Source organism: Brienomyrus brachyistius, chromosome 2, assembly GCF_023856365.1.
Source record: "Brienomyrus brachyistius isolate T26 chromosome 2, BBRACH_0.4, whole genome shotgun sequence".
Lineage (NCBI taxonomy): Eukaryota > Metazoa > Chordata > Actinopteri > Osteoglossiformes > Mormyridae > Brienomyrus > Brienomyrus brachyistius.
Window position 1 is genome coordinate 28,944,890 of NC_064534.1, and position 22,553 is coordinate 28,967,442.

The 22,553-nt window shown below is 41.7% G+C and overlaps 1 protein-coding gene across 4 annotated transcripts in view; it reads right to left on the reverse strand.

The window, feature by feature from the left end:
* The window catches only part of kif2a (kinesin family member 2a), a 31,448-nt gene that overhangs the window by 5,779 nt on the left and 3,116 nt on the right, over positions 1–22,553 (reverse strand). For 2 of the 4 annotated variants that reach the window (XM_048984445.1, XM_048984427.1), the window contains exons 2-14: positions 11,920–12,014; positions 8,068–8,190; positions 7,818–7,872; positions 5,785–5,907; positions 4,563–4,663; positions 4,137–4,232; positions 3,682–3,736; positions 3,330–3,492; positions 2,388–2,478; positions 1,135–1,198; positions 967–1,058; positions 646–788; positions 155–359 (exon numbers count right to left, since the gene is read on the reverse strand). In XM_048984445.1, coding sequence (XP_048840402.1) covers positions 155–359; positions 646–788; positions 967–1,058; positions 1,135–1,198; positions 2,388–2,478; positions 3,330–3,492; positions 3,682–3,736; positions 4,137–4,232; positions 4,563–4,663; positions 5,785–5,907; positions 7,818–7,872; positions 8,068–8,190; positions 11,920–12,014 — 1,406 coding nt within the window. Of the gene's footprint in view, positions 1–154; positions 360–645; positions 789–966; positions 1,059–1,134; positions 1,199–2,387; positions 2,479–3,329; positions 3,493–3,681; positions 3,737–4,136; positions 4,233–4,562; positions 4,664–5,727; positions 5,908–7,817; positions 7,873–8,067; positions 8,191–11,919; positions 12,015–22,553 lie in introns of all 4 variants that reach the window. The other 2 variants (XM_048984436.1, XM_048984419.1) reach the window with 1 other exon arrangement.

A 22,553-nucleotide genomic window follows, 5' to 3' on the forward strand; every position in this document is an offset into this window, starting at 1 on the left:
AGCACTGACCGAGCTGGCAGAGGTGCAGTGCTTGGAGGAGACGACCTACAATGGGACTGATTTGTCAATCCAAGCTGGGCGAAAATGGGACACAAACTGAAATGCGCCTTCAATGCCTTTATTGGCAGGTCGTTGAAAGCCTGTGGCGACTAACCTTCAGAGCTAGCAGGCTCTTGTTGATCTCGGCTCCCTCGAGGCGCGTCTGCCGGTCGGCACTGGACGTGTCGGCACCCCGCTCGTTGCCCGCCAGGTCGATGAGTGAGAACTTGCCGTGCATCTTGCCTTTCCGCCTCAGAATGATCTGGAAGACGGCGTGGCTGCGGGAGGAGTGGGCGTTGGCCGATGTCTGGCCAGATGTCCTGCGCATCACAGGGTAAGGGAGATACAAAAAGCTTTGCTTTCATACACGACATCATTAAGAAAATTAGTTAAAAACATGAAGTGCAGGCCTTCTGTAGTTATACATATTGTTTTTTTGAAAACGTGTACGTTTTTACATATTTCAAGGTTTGATTGATATTGAAATTTTGAAAAACACTGCTAACTAAACACGTCTTCATTCGAAAGCAGGAGGATGTGCCGCAGACAATCATTTTCCACTTAGGGGAAGTTATTTTCGAATGGGGGAAATGGGCGCCTATGTACCTGCAGCTGTTCCCTATCTCGATGAGCTTGAGCACGTCCTCTGTGCACTTCACCTCTCGCTCCTGCAGGCCCACCACCTGCACCTGCTGCTTCCCGTCCTCCAGCACACGCAGCTTAGCCTTGCGGTTCAGCAGGTCGAATACCTGGGGGGGGACAGCACCATTCAGGAGCTCAGTGCCATTTCGGGGGTACGCTTCACAGTCTGGCATCTAACTTGGAGCTTATGACCATCTCTGTGGCTGTGCACCTTCTGAAGGCAACAGCCACATGAGATACTCCACGGCGTCCGACTTCGGAAGGTAACCTATTTGTTGGACTTGCCTTTCCACTGTAGATCTCGAAGAAAGTGGCGTACACCTGAAGGTCCAGCTTCTTGTAGTTGGGCTTCTTCAGCATTAGGAAAACATCCCGAGCTTCAGAAAGAGGACGAGTTAAGAGCCAAGCACCAGCTTCTGAGAGCACAAAGGCGACTTAATGTGCGACACATACCAGCCAACGCATAGATTCCTTTGGAACAGTCTTGGTTTTTTCCTGAAAAATCACCTCCCATGGTCTGAAAGACAAAGAAATGACAAGTCTGAATACCGATCCTTACCAATACTGTGACCACTTCTCATTGCAGGTCTGTGACGATGTGGCCATTTATACACGTCTCTGTGAGCATCTTGTGTGCTCTGCAAACCAATTCTTATTTAATGATCCGATGATCTCGCAACCTGAGCTTTTTCAGACCAGAAAAAAAATGGAAGATTCAAAACCTCATTGGGATCTGAGACAAAAGTGAGGGAGACAGGGACAGTAGACTATCCATTTGGAGGATGGCCATGTGACACAGCGCATTGCAGAGTGCAAATGGAGCAAAGCAACATTCAAGAAACTGCTCTTACGGTATACAGGAGGACAGATTTTGCATTCTAATAGTCAGTGCTTAACAGACATTAGTACTATAAAAATGCAGATGTATAATGAAAGATAGAGTGACACTACACTCTACTCTCAATCTCTGAGAGGAAATGATCCACTAATCAGCCAAATGAAATACAGAACTATGTCATACTGAGTTTGCAGAGAGCTACAATTACCTGGAGAGCATTTAGTTAGGCCCTTGTCAACCAGAAAATGTCTGACTGTTCAAAATGTTCAGTTGCATTAGACCATATTCTGCATGAGAGATCAGGTTAAATCCATCTCCCCTTTCAGGAAGGGATCCTGGTGAAGAGACAGACCTCATAGCTGCCTGGGGTTCCTTCATGCAACCACTAATGAGAAGCTACTCGCTTGAACGATTAACCCTTAGAGAACCGAAAGGAAGTTGGTTTATTTGAATGATAAAGCGCATCCATATGCAATACATCTTACCAGGACATCCCAATATTTCAGTTCTTAGACATGACTGATGTATTTCATTGAATTCTGACCATAAATGACCTTGACATTTAAATAAAAAAGCTGCCTCAAATTTTGTTTTTTTCCCCCCATACAATTAAGTGCCCAAAAGTCATTTTCTTAATTAATGATTACTGAACTGTTAAAAGGTTATGAATTCTAAAGTAATTGAATGATAAATCTTAGTTCAGTGGACGCAGAAATGTATCGTTTGAGAGGCGGTCTAGCACAAGCACTGATATGAATCCCACCGGGAGCCGATGACCTGCACCTTAAGCTCACATTCACGGCTATTCTACACGATACATTAGATCGCATCTATTTAGTGGTTACTGATCGTGACGGCTGTCACCCACATGCGTCTTCCCGCTTCCCGTCTGTCCATAGGCAAAGCATGTAGCCATTCCCCTCTCGAAGATGGTCTCCACTAGAGGCCTGGCTGTGAACCTACAAAGGGGACATTTTAACCTCGTCAGAAGGACATGGCTGATGAGGTAATGGGAGAAGGCGGCATGTGTGGCACAGGCAGGAAAATGTGGTAAATCTTTAACCTGGCAGAGTGTATATATACAAATTTAGGTTTAAATAAATATACAGTGGTATATTCGCTCACACTTCCGCGGTTTGGCGTTCAAATCTTGCCTCTGCGGGTGAATAGAATAGAATAGTATGATACATTAGTGATCCCCAAGGGGACATTGTGTCTTCGCTTACCCCATCCTGCTCTCTGTAAGACACACACAGGTGAGAGCAGGCTTGGGCATCACAGCGAAGGGCTGCCACCTGTATCGGTGCTTGTGGAGCTGGGGAATAAAGTGCCTTGGCTCAAGGGCCCTGGACTGTTAAGCATGTAAGCAAGGCTGGGCTTGATAGATTCCTTGATCGCCTTTGATCACTTTTTGAATCAGTGTGTGAACAGGCGACCTTTTGATCACAGGGACAGAGGTTTAGCTTGCTGAGCCACACATTGACCCCCCCCCCCCCCCCCCATGGAGTTTGTACTTCTTGCACATGTGTGTTTCCCCCTCCACAATCTGAAGACATGCAGGTAGGCAGAATGCCCAGTGTGTGTGAGCACGGCAAGCGCTGCATCTAGTGCGTGCCTCTGCATCCAAGACTGTCTGGGAAAAGCTGCAGGTCCTTCACGCCCAGGTCCAAGATAAGCAGTTTGAAAATGGATAGATATGAAAATCCATCCATCTTTTAAACTCTTAACCATTAGAAGGTCAAGGAAAATACAAATGCATTGGTATCATCATGGAATTTTAAAATGATGCATTACAAATGAACCTGCATACCTGTAAACCATCTCATTGGTGGTGCTGTCGTCAAAGGCGTAATCAAAACGGAACGTCTGGTTCTCCAGGTAGCGCGTCAAGTCCACCTTCTGCTTGGGCTCGTGTACCATGACGACATCCTTGCTGGGTATGGTGATGACGTCCAGGTCCTTCAGGGTCAGCTCTGTACAGCAAAGCACAAGCGGGAGACACACGTCAGCCCATTTGCATTTCACACACACCCAAGTGGAAATTCTAAAGCCTACTGTGGCAACAGCGTGACTGTGATGTCACCAGGTGGAGATAAGTGTGTAGGGGGAAGTTCTCTGGGCGAGGGGGGATGTGGCCCATACCAACGAGAGGGACCTCATACCTTTCTTATTTAGAGGACGTTTTCGCACACATACACATATCCTGTGTTCTTCAATCTGGGGAAGGAAAAATGGAAGGATATTATTTTAAAGGAATATTCACATTGATAAAATATTCCTTTGCAAAAAGTGATCTGAGCGAAGTCTTTTTAAAAAAAATCTGACACTCAGCATCAAATTAAATGTTCATGAACTTATGTACAGCAAGGCTTACTAGGATGCAGAATCTGACCTGTTGAAGCTGATGTGCCAGATGGGACCCCTTTATTTTCCGGATACCAGTGCAGACCAATTCAACCCATGCTACATGCTAAAAACACTATTAGCATAGACCTACTAACCTAAAATTCCTTCTATCTGACAGATACAAGCGAGGCATTTAAATTTCACCAAGACGTCCAATTTACTTCTGCAGACTTCTTTAGTGCCCCCATGCCTGTAACTGAGGACGACTCACCAGATCAGCAGTGGTTAAGGGTCGGTAGTCGAGGCTCGCTCGGAAGTCCCTGATCATATACATTATTTCGTAGTTGGGAATCGTGACGTCGACCTCCTTCAGGGAACGAGACAGAAACACAGTGTGAGTCTCGGCGAGACCGAAATATGTCAGTCTAAGGCAGTGGTTCTCAAACTCGGTCCTCGGGACCCACTGCCCTGCTTGTTTCCCAGCTATCCCTGCCCCACACACTGCTGATTACCTGCATCAGGTGTGTTCAGTCAATCAGAAGCTGAAAGACAGCTGGTTCTTGTGTGTGGGGCAGGGATAGCTGGAAAACAAGCAGGGCAGTGGGGCCGAGTTTGAGAACCACTGGTCTAAAGTGACTGGGGCTGCCGAGACTGCGGGGGCTCCTCGGGAGGACGGGGGTCCCCACCGCCCTCCTACCTGGGCCCTCTTCTCCCTCAATTCCTGCTGCTGGAGTCGACGTCGCTCTCTCTTCTCCTGCAGCTTCTCCACCTCCTTCACACAGTTTGATTTCCTCCGTGCTGTGGTCACCGAGGGGGGGGAACAGAGGCGGCAGGGTCATATAGGTTCATAAACACACCCACCCCCCATACCCAGCCGCTCATGGGCGTTAATTCAGACTCTGAATTCTGAGTTTCTGGCTGCATGAAAGTCTACAGAGGCCACTGTGTCCAGTGTGGCCCACAGCTGGAATTTAGCTGACAGCACATCCATTAACACTCCGCTTGTCCCCCTAACCTCAACGTAAACTCGTGTTGGCCTACTTTTTCATGCCTTTAGAAATGGGTCATCTGGTTAAGCACCATGTGCTCTACATGCTTTATCATGCGTCTGAAACATGAACATTTTGAAGAAACCTGCTCAATTATCATACAGCTGATAACATGAGCGAAAACTAATCTAAGTACAAGCACCCAGATAAAAAAAACCCCAACACTACTGACAGCGAACAAAACACAGGAAACGTGAAGACGGCACCAATCCAGGCCCCAAAACCTGTCCCTAAAGGAAACCTCTGCATAAGAGTCTATACGGTAAAAAAAGGCACAGCAGAGACTTGGCGTATCTTCAAAGCAGAGCAACAGCTATCAGTCAGGTTTCATTTCCAGTTTGGCTCCCTCTCCATGGAAAAACAGAGACCCAGCTGGAGGGTAGGAGACAGGAGGGTGGAGATCACACAGGTCGCTAACCCTAGGCATAATAGAGGGCCGCTTCAGGCCCTCTACAGCAGCGTTTCCCAATCCAGTTCTGAGACCCACAGATAGTCCACATACTAGCTTCATCCCAGCTCCCGGTAAGAGGGAGCAAAAATGTGGACTTTCTGGTAGGGAGCTCAGAGGGAGCAAAAACATGGACCGACTGTGGGTCCCTGAGGACACAATTGGGAAACACTGTTCTACAGAATGCTATCCCTGGGATTGCTGCTAGAGTGCAATTCACTCAAATACATGAAAAGCTGATAAACATTCTGCTTTGAAAATATTTAAGACTGATAGCTTTATAAACCATGAATGGGAGAGAAAGGAAATAAGCCAAAGGAAACTTGTAGTCTAATGTACTGCAGGTGGCCAGGGGGGGTACATACAGGAGATTCCACACTCCTTTTTTGCTGGCTGAGGTGGCGACATGTCTGCGATACTACCATTCTGCTGCTGCAGCTGGCTCTGCGTGTGCGCCTGCATCTGGGTCTGCACCGGAGGGGGCGGAGCTGGGGCCGGGGCGGGCTCGGGCTGCTGATGACTAGGCCGGGCTCGGGTGGAGCCCACTGCAGAGAGGGGAGCAGGACCGGGTCAGAGCCCAGGATGCAACTGTGAGCTCATCACAAAGATATCACAATTAATAAATAAAATCAAATAATAATAATAATAATAATAATAATGAAATAAATAAATAAATAAATAAATAAAAACATGATTAAGGTCCTCAATTCAAGTGTGAATCTCTTCTTTTTGTGAACACAAAATCTGTACTTATGATCTTGGCAAAATCACTCTTGCTAACTTGCCTTCTAAGAACAAACTTGGGGTGCAATGAATCATGGGATTGTTCTCTTTTGGTGAGGATGCAACCGATGCATCATAGATATTTGGGGCGGAGCAAGACCAACATCTGGGGATTTTTCCCCCATCCTCTGTACTTGTGTTCTTAGTTTTGGAACTGGTCTTTATGCCTGAACATAAAGGCTGCTTTGTGACAGAAAGGACGCAACAGGTTGTTCATCTTGAGAGGACTTTAGTGTTTTTAATGTACAGTATGATATATGGTTTTTAATGTATGACCCTGGACACGATGGTGGCAGTGGCCAAAAGAGGGCGGCGGCGAAAGGATCGTCCATCATGAACGGTTTTGCCCATCACTTCATAGCACATATCCATAGCAACGTTAGCCGTCAGCTCATCCCACCAGAATGTGCCAAGAAACCCTACTGGGGTACCTTACAACCAGTGCCCATAGGGGTGTATAATGCCTGTATCTAAGGGACCCACAGTCATTCCTGCCAAGTGCAACTGGACAGTATTCTCAGAGTCAGTGCTCACAAACAGTGACCAGGCAGGTACAGCCATGCATACAATAACCAGCGGGCCTACTTATCATTCTACATATTGAGGTCTGTTTGTTCTGCTGTCTGTATTGTCCTTACATTCATGCACATTGTGTTCTATGCACCACGGTGGTGTCAGAATTTCCCACATGGGATCATGCCTGTCTTTGAGAAATTACACAAATTGGCAGTGATGAGACCACAATTAATATTAGGCCAGAATGAAGGACAAAGGATTGAAGTGAAGTACAAAATGCTCAGTACAAAATGTGCTCGAGTCTTCCACCATGATATCAGCAGAAACAGCATAGCCTTTAATTATGCATGCACTCCGTACTGAAGCACTTTTCTTTACAGGACATGGGGGATAAAGTACAAACAGATTATTTGAAACCTCCTTTACATATTAAGTCATTGCTACAAATATACTGAAAAGCATAAAATAATATTTGATATTACAAACAAGCGGCGAGCAAAAAGGCCAAAATGTCATATCGATATTTCTAGCCAGAATCACAATTCACAATACAGATTTCATGAACTATTTCATGTTGTTTACAAACCAACCAAACTGGAATGTATGAACCACTTAACCAACAACTCTATCCTTACAAGAAACACTGCTTATAGCATTATAATAAACTTAATCATTAAGGTCTGTAAAATACAGTACATATTAGACATATTGATGCATTATACTAGACAATTCTTTGTCCTCAGCCATGCCACATACACTTCATTGACAGCATAACCGATACATCTACTGGCCGCTTAGAAAGTGGGTCAGAGAAATTCAAATCAGTCATTTCAAAATCTAGTTACTAGATCTTGAACTAGATCCACTGAGACAGATAATTGACAAAAGTGAGATACAAGACTGCGATGTTATGCAGGCTGAAATTACATGGTTTCACATTGGTCGGTTTTCGGTGTAGTACTGTTGCAGCCTCTGTACCCACAGGCATTGCGTGGTAGGCAATTGCCAGTTAACTGTCCTTATAATAGTGTTAAGTACTGCTACATTGAGATTCTATTGGTAACTTAAATGCTGGTCGTGAATGTAACTGCAACCGGTCATGTTAAATTATTGCAAACACACAAGTATATGCAAATCAGGTGGAAACATGTCTTACCTCTGTTATCCCTGGAAGGCGTTTCATTTTTAGAAGGTGCTATAGTCCGTCGGTTCTACAAAGAAAATGTGGTACAACACCAAAGATATTAGCTTGCTCATAACTAGAATTTGAATCACCGTCTTGTTTTTCAATCAAGTGTCAGCTAATAAATGTCTTTGAAGCACATGCCAAGTCCCCAACGCTGGCCGGGCTAGGCGAGAGACACACGTTTCTGTGATACACTTCATAAAATGGCTTAGGTACAAACCTTGGGGATCTTGTTCACTTTGACCGAAGTCTGAGAGGGTGGGGGAGTGGTTTCGGGGCTCGGGGCAATGTCTTCACCGGCTGCCAAATCGGGATTCAGTGCAAAAATACTCTCCAAGTCAATCTGTGTTGCATAAAAAAGTATTTGGATGTCAGAGATAATTCTTGGATATTTTTGTCAAGTAATTTAAAGCATAGAGCAGAACTACAAATAAAATAGTCAAATCCGTTTATGCACATGACCTCAGGACCAGCGCATAAGGAGTACATTTCTATTTGTGTCCATGAAGTGCCCATTAGTTACAGAGTGCAGTGCATACTCTAACCCAGGGGTCACCAAGATGGTGCCCGCGGGCACCAGGATGCCCCGAAGGACCACATGAGTCGCCCGTGAACCTGTTCTAAAAATAGCACAACTCCTCACCAGTGAGCAGCATCTAAATGTTTATTTCATTCTGTTGCTATTCTTCTTTAATCACATTTGCATTTACATAGATTTGAAAATAACAATATATAAAAATCATTTAAAACTTGTTTATTACTCATGAAGTTCAGATAAGTTTAGGACCTAAACTTAAACTGGAAGGCCTTCATATGGCTCAGTGCCCGTGAAGTAGATTTCGGTTTCAAAAAGGTTGGTGACCCCTGATCTAAGCTATCGTTCTTCTAACCATTAACCAGGCCTGGGTCACAATCATACTTGTATCATACTCGTATCCATCTCAAAGAAATACAAGACACAAATCGCATATTGTATCTCTCGATATTTTTTTGTGGTTACCGCTGTTAACTAAGGCTGAGTATTTGCAAGAATGTGCTGATACGATATGTATCATGATACAGGTTATGATTCCATATATTGTGAGACTGCAAGTAAGGTGATATATTGCAATTATTTAAAAATCTAATAATATTAGGAAATCTGGGATAGTATAAAGAACACAGTACCATATGCATAATATCTGAGCAAACAGCATGGCTCTTGTCAATGTCCTTAGTGTCTTCTTTACAGTGGCGGGCAAAAGGAGCCCAGATTTCAGCTCTGCATGCCGTGGGAGCCAGATTCAGCTTAGATTCAACTTTTTCTTCAGTTTTTTTGTGTAATCAGAAGAGTGAGATCTGCATTTGCATTTATAATAGTCCCTGTAACATCTAATATCATAGCACTGCATTGTGGAATTTCAGCAAAGGAATAAAACAGTAAGATCAGGCCACACTTCAGCTCCATACCATTTGGGAGCCGGTTTAGGATTCAGCCATCAGTATTAAGGAGGGCTGTGTATCGCCAGGCCTTGGGCAAGACAAACCATAGCATGATACAATACAGCCATACACAAAGTGGTCTGTGAGACAAAGTGAAACTTGCACGTTATGATTAACTATTATTTATGAAATTCAGAATTACCAATGGTTCAAATATGTAAAAACAGAACAGTGAATATCTGTTTTATTCAGGGTTTAGATTTGGAAATGTCACGTTTAGTTTATCAGCAGCCTACAATTGCATTAGCACACTACCGATGCCCTTCCATCCATCCATCCATCCATCCATTTTCCAAACCGCTTATTCTTCTGGGTCACGGGGGGGCCGGAGCCTATCCCGGAAGCTACGGGGACGAGGCAGGGAACAACCCAGGACGGGGGGCCAGTCCATCGCAGGGCACATTCACACACCATTCACTCTCACATGCACACCTACGGGCAATTTAGTAACTCCAATTAGCTTCAGCATGTCTTTGGACGGTGGGGGGAAACCGGAGTACCCGGAGGAAACCCCATGACGACTTTTACACATGCTTTAAAGTATAATTTGAGGTTTGTGGTTCTTCCACTATATTTAAGCTCCATAACGTTTCGAAAACACCATGGGACTCATTAACTAATAACATAAAAATTTGAGGAGAGCTCAAATAATCCATATCATTACATTTGTTTGACAGTAGAAATGCCTGAAGAGTTACCATTTTTGAAACAACTGATGGCGAGATTCGGATTACATAGAACTAGTTAGCCTGTAGATGCCAAGTTAACGATAAAGCTATAAAAAGAGAAAGACATATCTTAACCTGTACTTTAAATCTATAATAAAATAAGATATGATATATACACCCAAAATAAAGAATAATAAAAACAAATATTAAAATGCTGGTACTGGAAGCAAAGAAACCAGTCACCCATCATTGTTAGAGGGATACTACACAAGAGTGTCATCTACAGGGAGAGCTCTTGGCCACTGCACCTGTGCACACCTCCATCTTGGTTCACTGTTCTTAGTTCACCTTGTTACGCTGGAGTCAAATGGCTGAAGACGGCTTACAACACTACTACCTAGCGGTCGGGGGCTTAACCGCAGCACACAATGAACTACCGTCTGCCATGAATCTTTGCATGTGAACTGTTAATTAAAAATCAATAGTGTTGTTAAGAATCAATACAACATCACAAAACATATCATCACTCTAGTGCAGTGTTTCCTAGTCCGGTCCTCGGGGACCCACAGTCAGTCCATGTTTTTGCGCCCTCTGTGCTCCCTACCAGACAGTCCACATTTTTTTCACCCTTCCAGCTCCCACTGTCTATGGGTCCCTGAGAACTGGATTGGGAAACACTGCTCTAGTGTGTCGGTATTTTCTTGCATTACTACTGTTAACAAGGTGATGTACAGTAAAAGCAGTGCATAGCAGAGTGTTCCAGAACATGGGGTCCTGACCTGAAGGTTTAAGTCCTACATGGACAGTTTTTGTGCTTTTGTTTGGGGGGGGGGGGGGGGGGAGGAGGAGGGGGGTCATGGTATGTTCCCCTGGTGTTTCAGTGGTTTTTCTCTGGGAAGTCCAGTGTGTGTGTCCTGTAAAACTGTCATCTAGTACTGATACCATAATTTGTCACCGTTCATCCTTGCTCAAGTTAGTTTGTTCCAGCAGATAAACACAACAGCAATAATTTGATCCTTACATATTATGTAAAAACATTCAGTAAGGAATAAAAAAAAATAATAATTAAAAATGAATTCCTGTTGGGTAATAGAGTGAAAATAAATGCAAATGAGGTCAGATACTATACAGAATTATATATTACAGCTTACACATCACAAGTTGCTGAATCAACAGGATTTTCTCAAACTCTAGTACTGAATGTCACTCTTAATAATGGGGCACTTACTGCACATTCCAGTGTGATTTCTCAAATTAGTAATGGTGTAACGGTTCTGAAACGGACACTGAAACCACGATACAAACATTCATGATGTCATGCTGTGGCTATGGAAGATTTTTGGAAACTGTTTAAAATTTCTAAACACTAAAAATGTTAAGAGGTGTATTATTTCACCAAAATAAAGATTCACCTAAATCTGCATAACTAACATCTTGCAGTGTCCTCTTAAACTACAGAAGTGCTTTTCTCCTATGTCTATTTAACCTACACATTGTGCTTTTTTGTTAGACTGGTTAACACGAAACAATAAAGATCAAAAAAGAATCCACAAAGGTTACTGAGAGATAATGCTACAGAATTACAGCATTACAAAAGCATGACATCATGACATAACTGGAGCAGGAATACAAGTACCTGAACAGTCATAAGGCAGCCACAAATACAATGGGCTCCACTGTACAAACTGCAGCATGTAAAGGTGTGCAGTCAGGGCTATTGTACCTGAGTGCACAGAGTAAACACCGAAATGCATTCCAGGTGCCAAATGCTTGTAAATTAAAGAGCAGAGTGGGGGTCTAGAACAAAGCTCTTGATAAAGGGCACAAGACTACGACCAATATGCATAATTATACTGCACTGAGACGTGGGGCAGCCACAGACCAGCCCTCATGCAGACCCGCAGCGGACAGTGTGCTGTTACCTCTTTCCCTTTGGTGTCTCCATTTTCGATCCACTCCACCGTGACACTTTCATTGTCTTCATTAAGAGACGTGACCATTGCCTGATGGATTCGCCCTGAAAAAGGCAGATGAACTGTTGAGGAGGACATGGCACACAAACCGCCTAACTAATATGACACATCTCTTGTATGTCTGCATCTATAACCATACTGTAAAAGTCAGTATGAAAAGTTGGAACAAAGGAATGGCGTCAAACTAAAGGATCACACCCGAGTAACACACAGGACTGTCACGATAATCACGTTATCGACTTTTCACACTATATATGGAAATGGCCGCAATTATTTTATTCTGACATCAATATTGGCAAACTGTGTGTACATGTGTGTTTGTTTACAGAGGAATGAATGCCACCTACAATTTAGCCAGTGGCCTTCGCGTCTGCTCTCTGGGTAGCAGGTGCAGCTCAGGGCTTATTAATACATCATGTGATAGTATGTGCACCGCAGTACAATTTGCCCCAAGCTGCACTATTATAGGATCTTCTCTCGCTGAAACAAGTCTCAAAGTACGGTAGAAATTTGGGAAAAATAAATTTTGTCCATTAGGTATATCTTAGTACTGAAACACCTGTTTTTTAACATGTACATTTGTAACGTGTTGATGTCATAAAAATGCATGACTACATGGCTTTTTTTAAGCATATATTTTAAGGCCGCCTAATTTTTCCTGTGTCTAGAGGGTGAAAAATGCCCTGTTGAGACATTGTGGAGTGTGCGTTTCTGATCTGAAGGGACAGATGGATACACATACATACCCACACACACGTGGACATACCACGGTTTATACCTCGACGGCGTTCCACCCTCCACTGAGCTTGGAAATTGTTTGGTCAGAACAGAAGTTTACACGCTTGTGTTCTGTGGAACCGTCTTTAGTGGAGCATCTCTACATTCTGACTCGCTGCTGCCTAACCGTGTCATAGCTCATTACTATAAAGTTGACCAGGCTTCAACTTCATTTTGACTCTCTAGCAGTCCAAACCACAAGATGCCACGCTGCTCTTCCCCGCTAGGCGACACGCCCTCCCATACAGAATGAATGTAGCAATAAGCTGCCACTAAGAACTATTTTTCTATTGATTAATCTATCGACTATTGTATTTATTGGTTGATGAATCTAAACAATTTTCCTCCAGATAATCAACTTGACCATTAAATTTAAGTTAATTTTATTTTGACAAACTGTATGCCGTTTAGGGCTGCAACGACCAGGCGACGTAATCGACGACGTTGACTATAAAAAAATCGTTGGACGTGGATTTTGTATTGTCAACACGTGAGAAACAGAACCTTCAATCGGTCTTTGTCAGTCACGTGTCTGCACTCTGACACGCCCCATTTGTCATTTTGAGTGTATCGCGGATGTTAACACATTTGGTTAAAAAGCATTCACTCTAACGCTAGTTTAACACGAACAGATTAACCCATTTCTGCTACCCTCCATAGTGACGCTAGCTTGCTAGCGTAGGTTAACCAATGTGAAAATACCAACTTTAGAAGACAAATAAATGTATATTTAGTAATACTAAACAAAAAACATCTTACTTGCCTTTATGAAAATGCCGGAAGCAAACACGCATCAAGGGAGATATTGGGTTGAAAGTGGTCTCATCAAGTGTCCCATCTTACCAAAGATAATGGCGCACGCAAATGCTGGCACTTGAGTTGTATACACCCACAATGGCGATTCGACCCACAATACACTGCGGCTATAAGCAAGTGTGACGCCAACTGTCAAAGACCAACATATGAACTGAGTCTTTTATACAAGTTTTATTTTATTTGAATTGAAGCCTTATTTAAACTTTTGCACTTTAAGACACACCAGGGTCACCAATGTGCATTTTAGTTACATTATTATTTAGATTATTTTCAAATTCATATATTTCACTGGTTGTTATTTTGATTTGATTATCGTCTTAATACAGACACACCAGGACGACATTCACAGGGGGACAGAGGAGAGCAGATGAGGCAAGACATGCACTGGAGCGCAGAAAAGGATGTGCAATCACAGATCGCAAGCATCAAAATAGTCAAGCATGAAATAATCGTGACTAAATCGACAAAAATAAAATAAAATAAAAATAACGATTAGTCGACTACCAAAATAACCATTAGTTGCAGCCCTAATGCCGTTACAGGGCTTTAGATGACCAGCCAGCTTTTCGGCACACCTATTCACCCACAATTCGATTAGATTAGTAGTATGCCCACAAATAATAATGAGATACGTATTGTGATGCCCAAAAGGTAGTAATCTGTATAAATTTGACACATCCTCATGCATAATAAATTCAGTTTGCGCAGCACGCCATATGTAACACAAGCAATAAGCACTGAAGTCACGATGAAGGATGGATGGGTTAGAACAGCAGTCTTTTAAGAGGAGATACTGTGGCTAAACAAGGTAAAAAGATGTTGGTGGTGTGGCAGTACTTCTGCAGATTAAAGTTGGACACTTTTTATAAATATGGTTTTAATTTGTGAACTGAAATAAAAATTATTTCCTTTTATTTAGTGTCCGTTTTCGTGTCAGTTTTAGTCCCAACATGTCCAGTGTGAATGAACGCACACACTGGCACCATCAAAGCAGAACTAATGACTTCCGATCACAGTGTATGGCTATGAGTGTGCTCGCAGCTGAGAGGCTACTGCCTGAGACCGTCAGTCTCCGGTCCAGGCTTAAGTACGCTGAACACTGGCCGATTCCAGTGAATGGTCGATTGTCGCATCTCTAACAAAAACATTTCCTTAACCATAATTTTATTTACGTTTTCAATATCATCTAAACAAGAATTATAAAAATTACTTTTGAAACCAACTGAAACAAAAATAAATAAATAAATAAAACATAAAATACTTGCCGTTACAATTTTTAAACACGGTTTAGCTAAAATAAAGATTTATCTTTGGGGCTCTCCTGCAATACACCTGAACCAACAGTACTGCTGGCTATTCCAAAATGCTGCGAAGTTCTGCAGTTTTCCATCTATCTTTAGAAATAAAATTACTGAAGTATATAAGAACTAAATAGATCTATATCTTAAAAAAATAAATAAATCCACAGCTAAAACAGAACTACATTTCTAATAAAAATAAAAATATTAAATTACATAACAATAACATCAATGGAAAACACTCATGGGCACAGTAAGTCCTACTAAAACACATGCTATCACACCACAAATCTGTTCTAATGTGATTGATATATTAGTCCAATTAAAACATTGCATTTGCGTGATTTCAGAAAGAAAAGCACTATGCAAATCTTAATTCCATATGGTCTTAGTAAGAAACACTACTTGCACACAAAAGCAGCTACCCAAGTCCAAGTCTACTTTGTGAAGGAATCGTTCCTTTGAATCAGTTCTTTTCAGTGAATCAGTCAAATCGGTTTTCAAATATAATCAAACTTCTTGGACATCCTCGCATCAACAATCAAGACGTATTTGACAAATAACCCATTTTTAATTTCGTTTATATGTGCTTTTCCTAGACTGTCTGTAGCCATATTGCCTTCAGTACCCCTCTACATACCGTAATCCGTAAGAGTCGAGCTGTGTGCATGCCCAGGTACATGGCGGCTGTGGCCAAACTACTCCCAATCCTTGGCGATCCAACAATTTAGCTCAGCACATTCGGTTGAAGTGATGACTGGGAGTGTGATACTCATAAGACCCATAGGAGATGTTTATGACAATGTATTATTTATTTATTTTAAATGCATGTAATTTCACTGGTATCACTATTCTCACTTTGTTTGGAGTCACATTCCCCTCACCATATTTTTCCTATGATTTCAGTGAACGCAAGGCTATACAGGAACACATTAGTCGTGCTATAGCAGGACTGACTGTATATGGCATTGTAGTACAAATATATTTTATTTTAGTTTGTATCCACCCGGGAGTCTTTATAATCCTTTAGTGAGGAATCATAAATGCTGGTATTTCAAGACTCTCAATCAACCATTTTTCAAATCCATTAACCACTTTTGTTACCATTCTGATCAGGTGTTTACATACAATCTTTGGTCCGACTTCTACTTTTCCCCTGGCCAATGAATGATCACGGTTTATTCGCTTCACTTTATAGAGCCTCCACGCCACAATAATTTGAGTGTTTCAAAAAAAGTAGTTCAGGGATGAAACAGTACTTAGATGTAAAATTACAAATTGGGGTGGCAGTATCTTCCCTGTTAAGAAATGAATGACTCTACAGTCCTGTGCCAAATATATAATATGTTGTGTAATTTTTGTTAACAGAGGCTGAGTCCATTTTGTCCATTTTTTTTGGTGGTTTCATTTTGGTCTTTTTTCAGGAAATTTACTTTCGAAATTACAATTCCAATGTTAATTTTCATAACCAATGGGAGAACATTATGAGCAAAAGTTAACGGAATTTATGTACCGAATATGCTCTCATATACCATAAAATCTTTTTTCAATGGTATCGCAACATGACTGCATTGAGGCTACCTATGATTGCCTAATGGGTTGACCAGTCATGCAGCCTGCATTATATGACAGGGTTGATACACACATTCACGATATATGACATAAAATCACTGACAGTTTCTCTTGAGATTTGCGGAGGCTAGCCATTTATTGATATCTGTAATATCAGACAAAACGACATCAGACACCGGTACTGGCCAAAATATCTACATCGGTGCACCACTAACCATAACCCCAAAACGATCAAAACAGGTCTTCAAGTACAGATATAGCTTTTCTAGTTTTGATTTCAATGGCACATGGCACACAAAGGCTGAAGCTCTGATGAAAAGTCTGAAAGAGAAGCACAAAAAGACACACACACACACACACACACACACACACACACACACACACACACACACACAAGTACGCACACATGTACACACAAGCATGCTGAAACATAGTGATATCCTCATATCCTCATGAGACTCTGGATTTCAGCAACCGCAGCTGTAGCTGCACACTGGAGCTGACTCTCAGGTAGCAATACTGCGCCTTGTGTGGACACAAACATTATAATGGATGCAAGTTTCAGTCCATCCCAAGCACATCGAACGGCCAGCAAGGTGGATGAAATTATCACACCTGGGAAAATAAGTAATTTTCACAGGCAGATATAGGGACAAAATAAAAACAAATCTAACAAGAGCACACATCCCATCATATTACCCTTGTAAATCTATATTCATTTTTATCCCCCCCCCCCCCCTTTAGTTGTTTTCTGCAGCAAACCTTATAGACATAGCAGGCTTTATGAGATGGATGACAACACTGTTATATGCACCAAAAATACAGCTGGTTGCTCTTTTATTATTACTGAAGAGAACAAACCAAAAAGCACAAGGACAACCAACCACACACAATAACCATATATAATAAGTTACAATTACTACCTACATATATTGTATCTTTCAAACAATTAAGCATTAAACAAGATCTCCAGAGACAGCTTCCTTGAAAGAATGAGGTTCCAACACTTGAGATATAGTTTTTGATTAGCATTAATTTAAGTGTACACATGTGCTTCCTTTATACACAGCTCTACTTTGAAAGCCTACTATCTGAAACTATTTGCACCATGAACCCCTTAAATAAAATTGAGTACTCAGTATAACTGGACTCAATATTCAATTAGGAATCCAATTACGGGGCCCTCTGAGCCTTGGGTCTGCCAGCATCCTTAGTCCCTTGGCTATTTTTATTCAAATAATGGCTCCACCATTAATTAAATCCTTACATAAAATACCAGATATTAATGTAATAAATCAGTGTTAAACTGTCAAATTTAAATTTGAGAAATGATCCTTGACATTGAATAATTCTTTATTTTAACTAATTTTAGACAACTCCAGAGGCTATTAATAAACTAGCAAGTGTCGCCCAAAACGTCAATGAAACGCTGCTGCGGATCAGAAAAATGTAAATGAATAGCAAATCAAAAAAGTTCTTGTGTGTAAAATATGAATGCGGTAACTGGTATAACGAAGTGATGCAAGCTCAGTCTATCTCCTGCTAGACAGCAGTGGCAACCTGGCATCACTCATCAACGCTGTAAAGCGTTCATGGCTATCAATGGGAGTGAAATCGAGTCGTACACCTTGATATTGTCCCATGCCAGGGTAGAGCAGTCTCACATCAGACCCTACATTCTGCCTTGATCAATACAACTGTCAAACTCAGGATGTCTGTCAGTTCTACACCTGAAAAGCTAGAAAACTCTCAGTGTCAGGCTGTAGTTTGTTTACACAAACAGCTGAAATATAAAATTATATATTAATAAATATGGAATAAAGATTCATTTTCTTGCCAACGCTCTTTTCTTTAAGAGCTACTTGATTTCCTGTGAATGATGCCACAAGACCAATATTTCCTTTGGAAATATTGCAGGTAGGCATTTGAGAATTACATGTCATTAAAAGCTCATTTGATTAGAAAAGCCAAGAAGGGTGGGCTGCCAGCCGACTCGAATCCCCTGGGTTACTAGTCTGGTCAGGAAGGCGTTTTTCCTCCCATCTGCCATCTTCGGACTTTTTCAGCTCTTACCGTTTCTTGTTACATTGATATATAAAGGACACAAGAAATAAACTAGATTTAATTACTTCAGCACTAAGACTATAGGGTCACATGCAGCATAATCACATGACAATAGTTAAGATTCTTATCAGCAGCCCCTCCCCCCCACCCCCGCAAACATTTCACATGTATACCGGTGGACAGTAAAGCTAACCCTGCTCGCCGTTTCCTGCAGGGACAGTCAGCAGGATAACAGCATCCGACAGCCCATGTTTGGTGAGGCCTGAGTAGGCTCTGCGGGCAGGGAAAAAGGAAGACAGCGACCGCAAGGCCAACGCTGGGCTCACTGCAGGAGTCCGCTTCCCCGGAAACACGACGAGCAGCACAAACTATTGATCTCTCGGCACCAACACATGGCCCAGGGTTTGCACAGACACAAGTGGCACTGCACCCGTTTTGCAAAGCTTTGCATGTCTGTTTAATTTTAACCAGAAAGCTGAATCCCGAAAATCTCTCAAGGTCAAATCATAGTTGTTCATATTCCTGTAAAAGGTCACAGATACGAGTCAGCAGCTAGAACCATACGGGAAGCCATATTGAAGTAAATTTTCCATTTAGAAAATCTCTAAACACTTGCTAATTCAAATTCACTAACCAACTGCTTAACATACCAACCCTTCCATATACAAGACTACTGCTACACTACACCTTGAGAGTCAGCAGTATGGGTTTAAACTAGACACATCCCTTCACCGAAATCTCACAGTTCGAACCGTTTTTCCAGCTCCTGAAGCAGTCAAACAGTAAGACTTAGTCAGCTGCCACTGGCAGGGTCATCACATGGCCAACAGAAACTCCCCACTGTCTCACACTGACAGAAGGCCACTGAAATATGTTTCAACACAAAAGCACTTTAATAACTAATAATAATATAATATAATATAAACTTTAAACTTAAAAGCGCTTTTGTTAAGCCTGCTACCTAGTGTTAAATGAGAAGTTTTATTTAGGAAACTGTTTCAATTTGTGCATGAACTATAAGTGGAATGTGTAGCTCCAGACTAACAGTGTGACCGTAAGGGGTGATGGAAGACGTACGGACAAACTAAAGGCTAAGGACTGCCCATGTCAGGCAGCACGCAATTTAATGACATTTTGCTTCTGTACATACAAGACAAACTATTGCTTACAGTTACAGTTCACACAATGCAGAGAGCATAAAAGAAAACATGGCCACAAAAGGTTCTAGCAGCAAATGATTCTTCAAGTTAAAAAAAAAAAAAATCTGTATTAATTAAAAATAAGAACTCCATAGATGTAACTTGTGGCCCATTTTTCAGAACCACATGGGGTGTCAAATTACAGTTTAATTTAATTGCCCTTCTCGGTTTCAACAGATGGCAATTTATGTGAAGTTGACTACAGGGTTAATTGCACCGAGTTCTCTTTCACCTACAAAAAAAACCTAAGTAAGCAGGTATTTTTATCAAGTTTTGGAACATACTACCTCATGCAGATTTCTCATTTCATTATCTAATGATTATTAACTCAATATCAGTGTCTCAGATAGCTGTTACAGGGCACCTGAGAAAAAAGGGGGAGATAAAAAGTGTACAGTGAGATTCCTAATGACTGTTTGGTGAACTGCTGCAGATACAAGTGTAATTAACTACTACCTAATATTTATTCTAAATTAACAAAAGAAAACAGCTGTGAAGGCCAGATGATTACTTGGCTCGAGTGCAAGTCGCACTGACAATAGGCAGCGGTGCTCAACTTATCCAGTTTATTGATATATCAATGTCCTCAACATAATGAGCATATTGACAAGTTGTCCACCTCCGGATCTGATGTTCTGTATCCTCGGCAACTATATGCAAATAAACAATGAAGCGCGACGCAAGGACTTTCAATTGTTTCTTTAATCTTTTAATTACTCCTCTGCTCACTCTTTTGTTACTGATGGACGTAGCAGACCAAAAGTAACAGTTATATGGCATGGTAACAGTATTTAAGGAACAAACCCTTTTAAAACACTTGCTGCTTAAATGCATATGCTTGTCATTAGCCATCACCAAAGTCATAAGAAGCTTGACAGATTAGTTCAGTCACAGCTTGTCAAATCTCTTTGTTACCAGACAAGTGTTTGGCCATTTTGAAATGACCACAGTTTTTCGGAGACCCAAAGAAGCAACACAAAGTAAAGCGAATGCAAACAATGGAGTGTATTAAAACTATTTAACTGTATCACATTTACATTTAATTAGCAGATGCCTTTATCCAAAGTGACATACAATTGAGAAAACAGGGTCAGCCGGTCCCTGGGGTACCTGTAGTTCTGGGCCTTACATATGGGCCCAACACTGAAATGACTACCGACCACAGGACTTAAGCCGATGACCTTCCAATCACAGGCAGGGTCCTAACCCACTGAACCACAGACCGCCTCTACTATTGACATTTCATCCCATGCTTTATCAGGACCTCAAGTAAATAAAGAAATAAACTTCTTTACAGCACAGGGCTCTCCAGTCAAACTGGATCACACTCCTTCTAGCCAACAAATTTTACAGTAAATATCTTATTATAATGCAGTAATGAGTGAATGCAGGTTGGCATCCTCAATATTTCTAATGTTCTACATTTAACTTCACTAGCATATATTTTAAATATTTCTGATGTAATATGCAGGTAGAGATTAGGGGTTGCTATTAAAATGACTGCCTTAGGCAACATAATAAAAATCTTTGAAATCAAAAACTGGGCTGCAATGAAATGGGCCACCACAAGTTCCACAAGGTGATCAGGGGGGTCCTCTTGATGGGAATTTGTTGGGTTGTCAAACAGAAGTTATGCTCCCTATCCAATGTCCTCTTTGGCTGAGGTCTCCTCTGCCAATACTAGAAAGGATGGGATGATTGGAGAAACTGCAGATTAGCTGCTTGGTGCGAATTATATCTGAATACCGACAAGACTATCAGGACAGACACAAAAGATCCGAATGGCCCTGAAACATGTTTTCATAGTGATGTATTTTTGGTCAAACCATTAATAACCTAATTGTGCTTTCAATCTTCTCTCACAAGTGTACATAAATTGAACTAAAGAACATAAAGAACAACAACCTGCCATGTCACCTGCCACAATACAGTTCACTAACATCTAGTGGATCACAGTATAGTATAGGCCTCGCACAGGAGGTGACACTTCATAAAAATGCATGTACATGGATCACAGGACTTCTGACAGTGGTCACCAGGTAACCCTCTTAATCGAAACTCAATTTTTTGATCAGTTTAGGATGCTGGTTGCCAGCATGCTTTGCTAGTTTTCTGTCAGTCGACCACCCAGTGCCATCCACAGTAAAAAGAAACATTTGCACCGTCTTTTGACATTTTAACCTGCTCTGAGATGGCCTAAAAGCTAATGCTATGGCCTTAGGGGATTTCTTGTGTGCTTATGTGAAGCAGTAATGCGACACACTATCTGGTTGCTGAGGGTAACCTGAGAATGGCTTAATTCATTAAAAGAGAATGGAGGCATGGTTGCTAAGGAAATTGATGGGTATTATAAATTGCTCTTTTGGAATGGGAACGTAGAACGAAATTCTGAGTGTTGGTATTCTCCACTGTCTAGGCCAGGTTTCGCTAAAATCAGTTACTTTTCACCAACTTATAAACAGTGTTGTCCAGTGTGATATATTAATGTTAGGATCTTATGGTTTGAGGCAGAAGGGGGATTATCAAGAATTAGGTGTTCTCCATTGTAACACGTAAAGCTACTCTAACAGAAGAACTGTCAGAACTATGACAGTGAAGCTGGCCCACTTGATGTGTATTTCTAAGTGCACAGTATCGGGACATAAATAAGGATCACCGGACAAGGGGCAAAGTGGACACACCTAAGACTCAGAAACCTAAGAATAGCATTGTGTTACAGTGTTTATTTAACAGAAGCCAGGGACAACGGTAAAAACTGAAAAAATAAGCTGTGGTCCACATTACATGAAGCAGCCAGATCAACAAAATTGCCCCCTCCCAAGTTAGCTTCTCCAACAACAGCCACTCAGTATGCTTT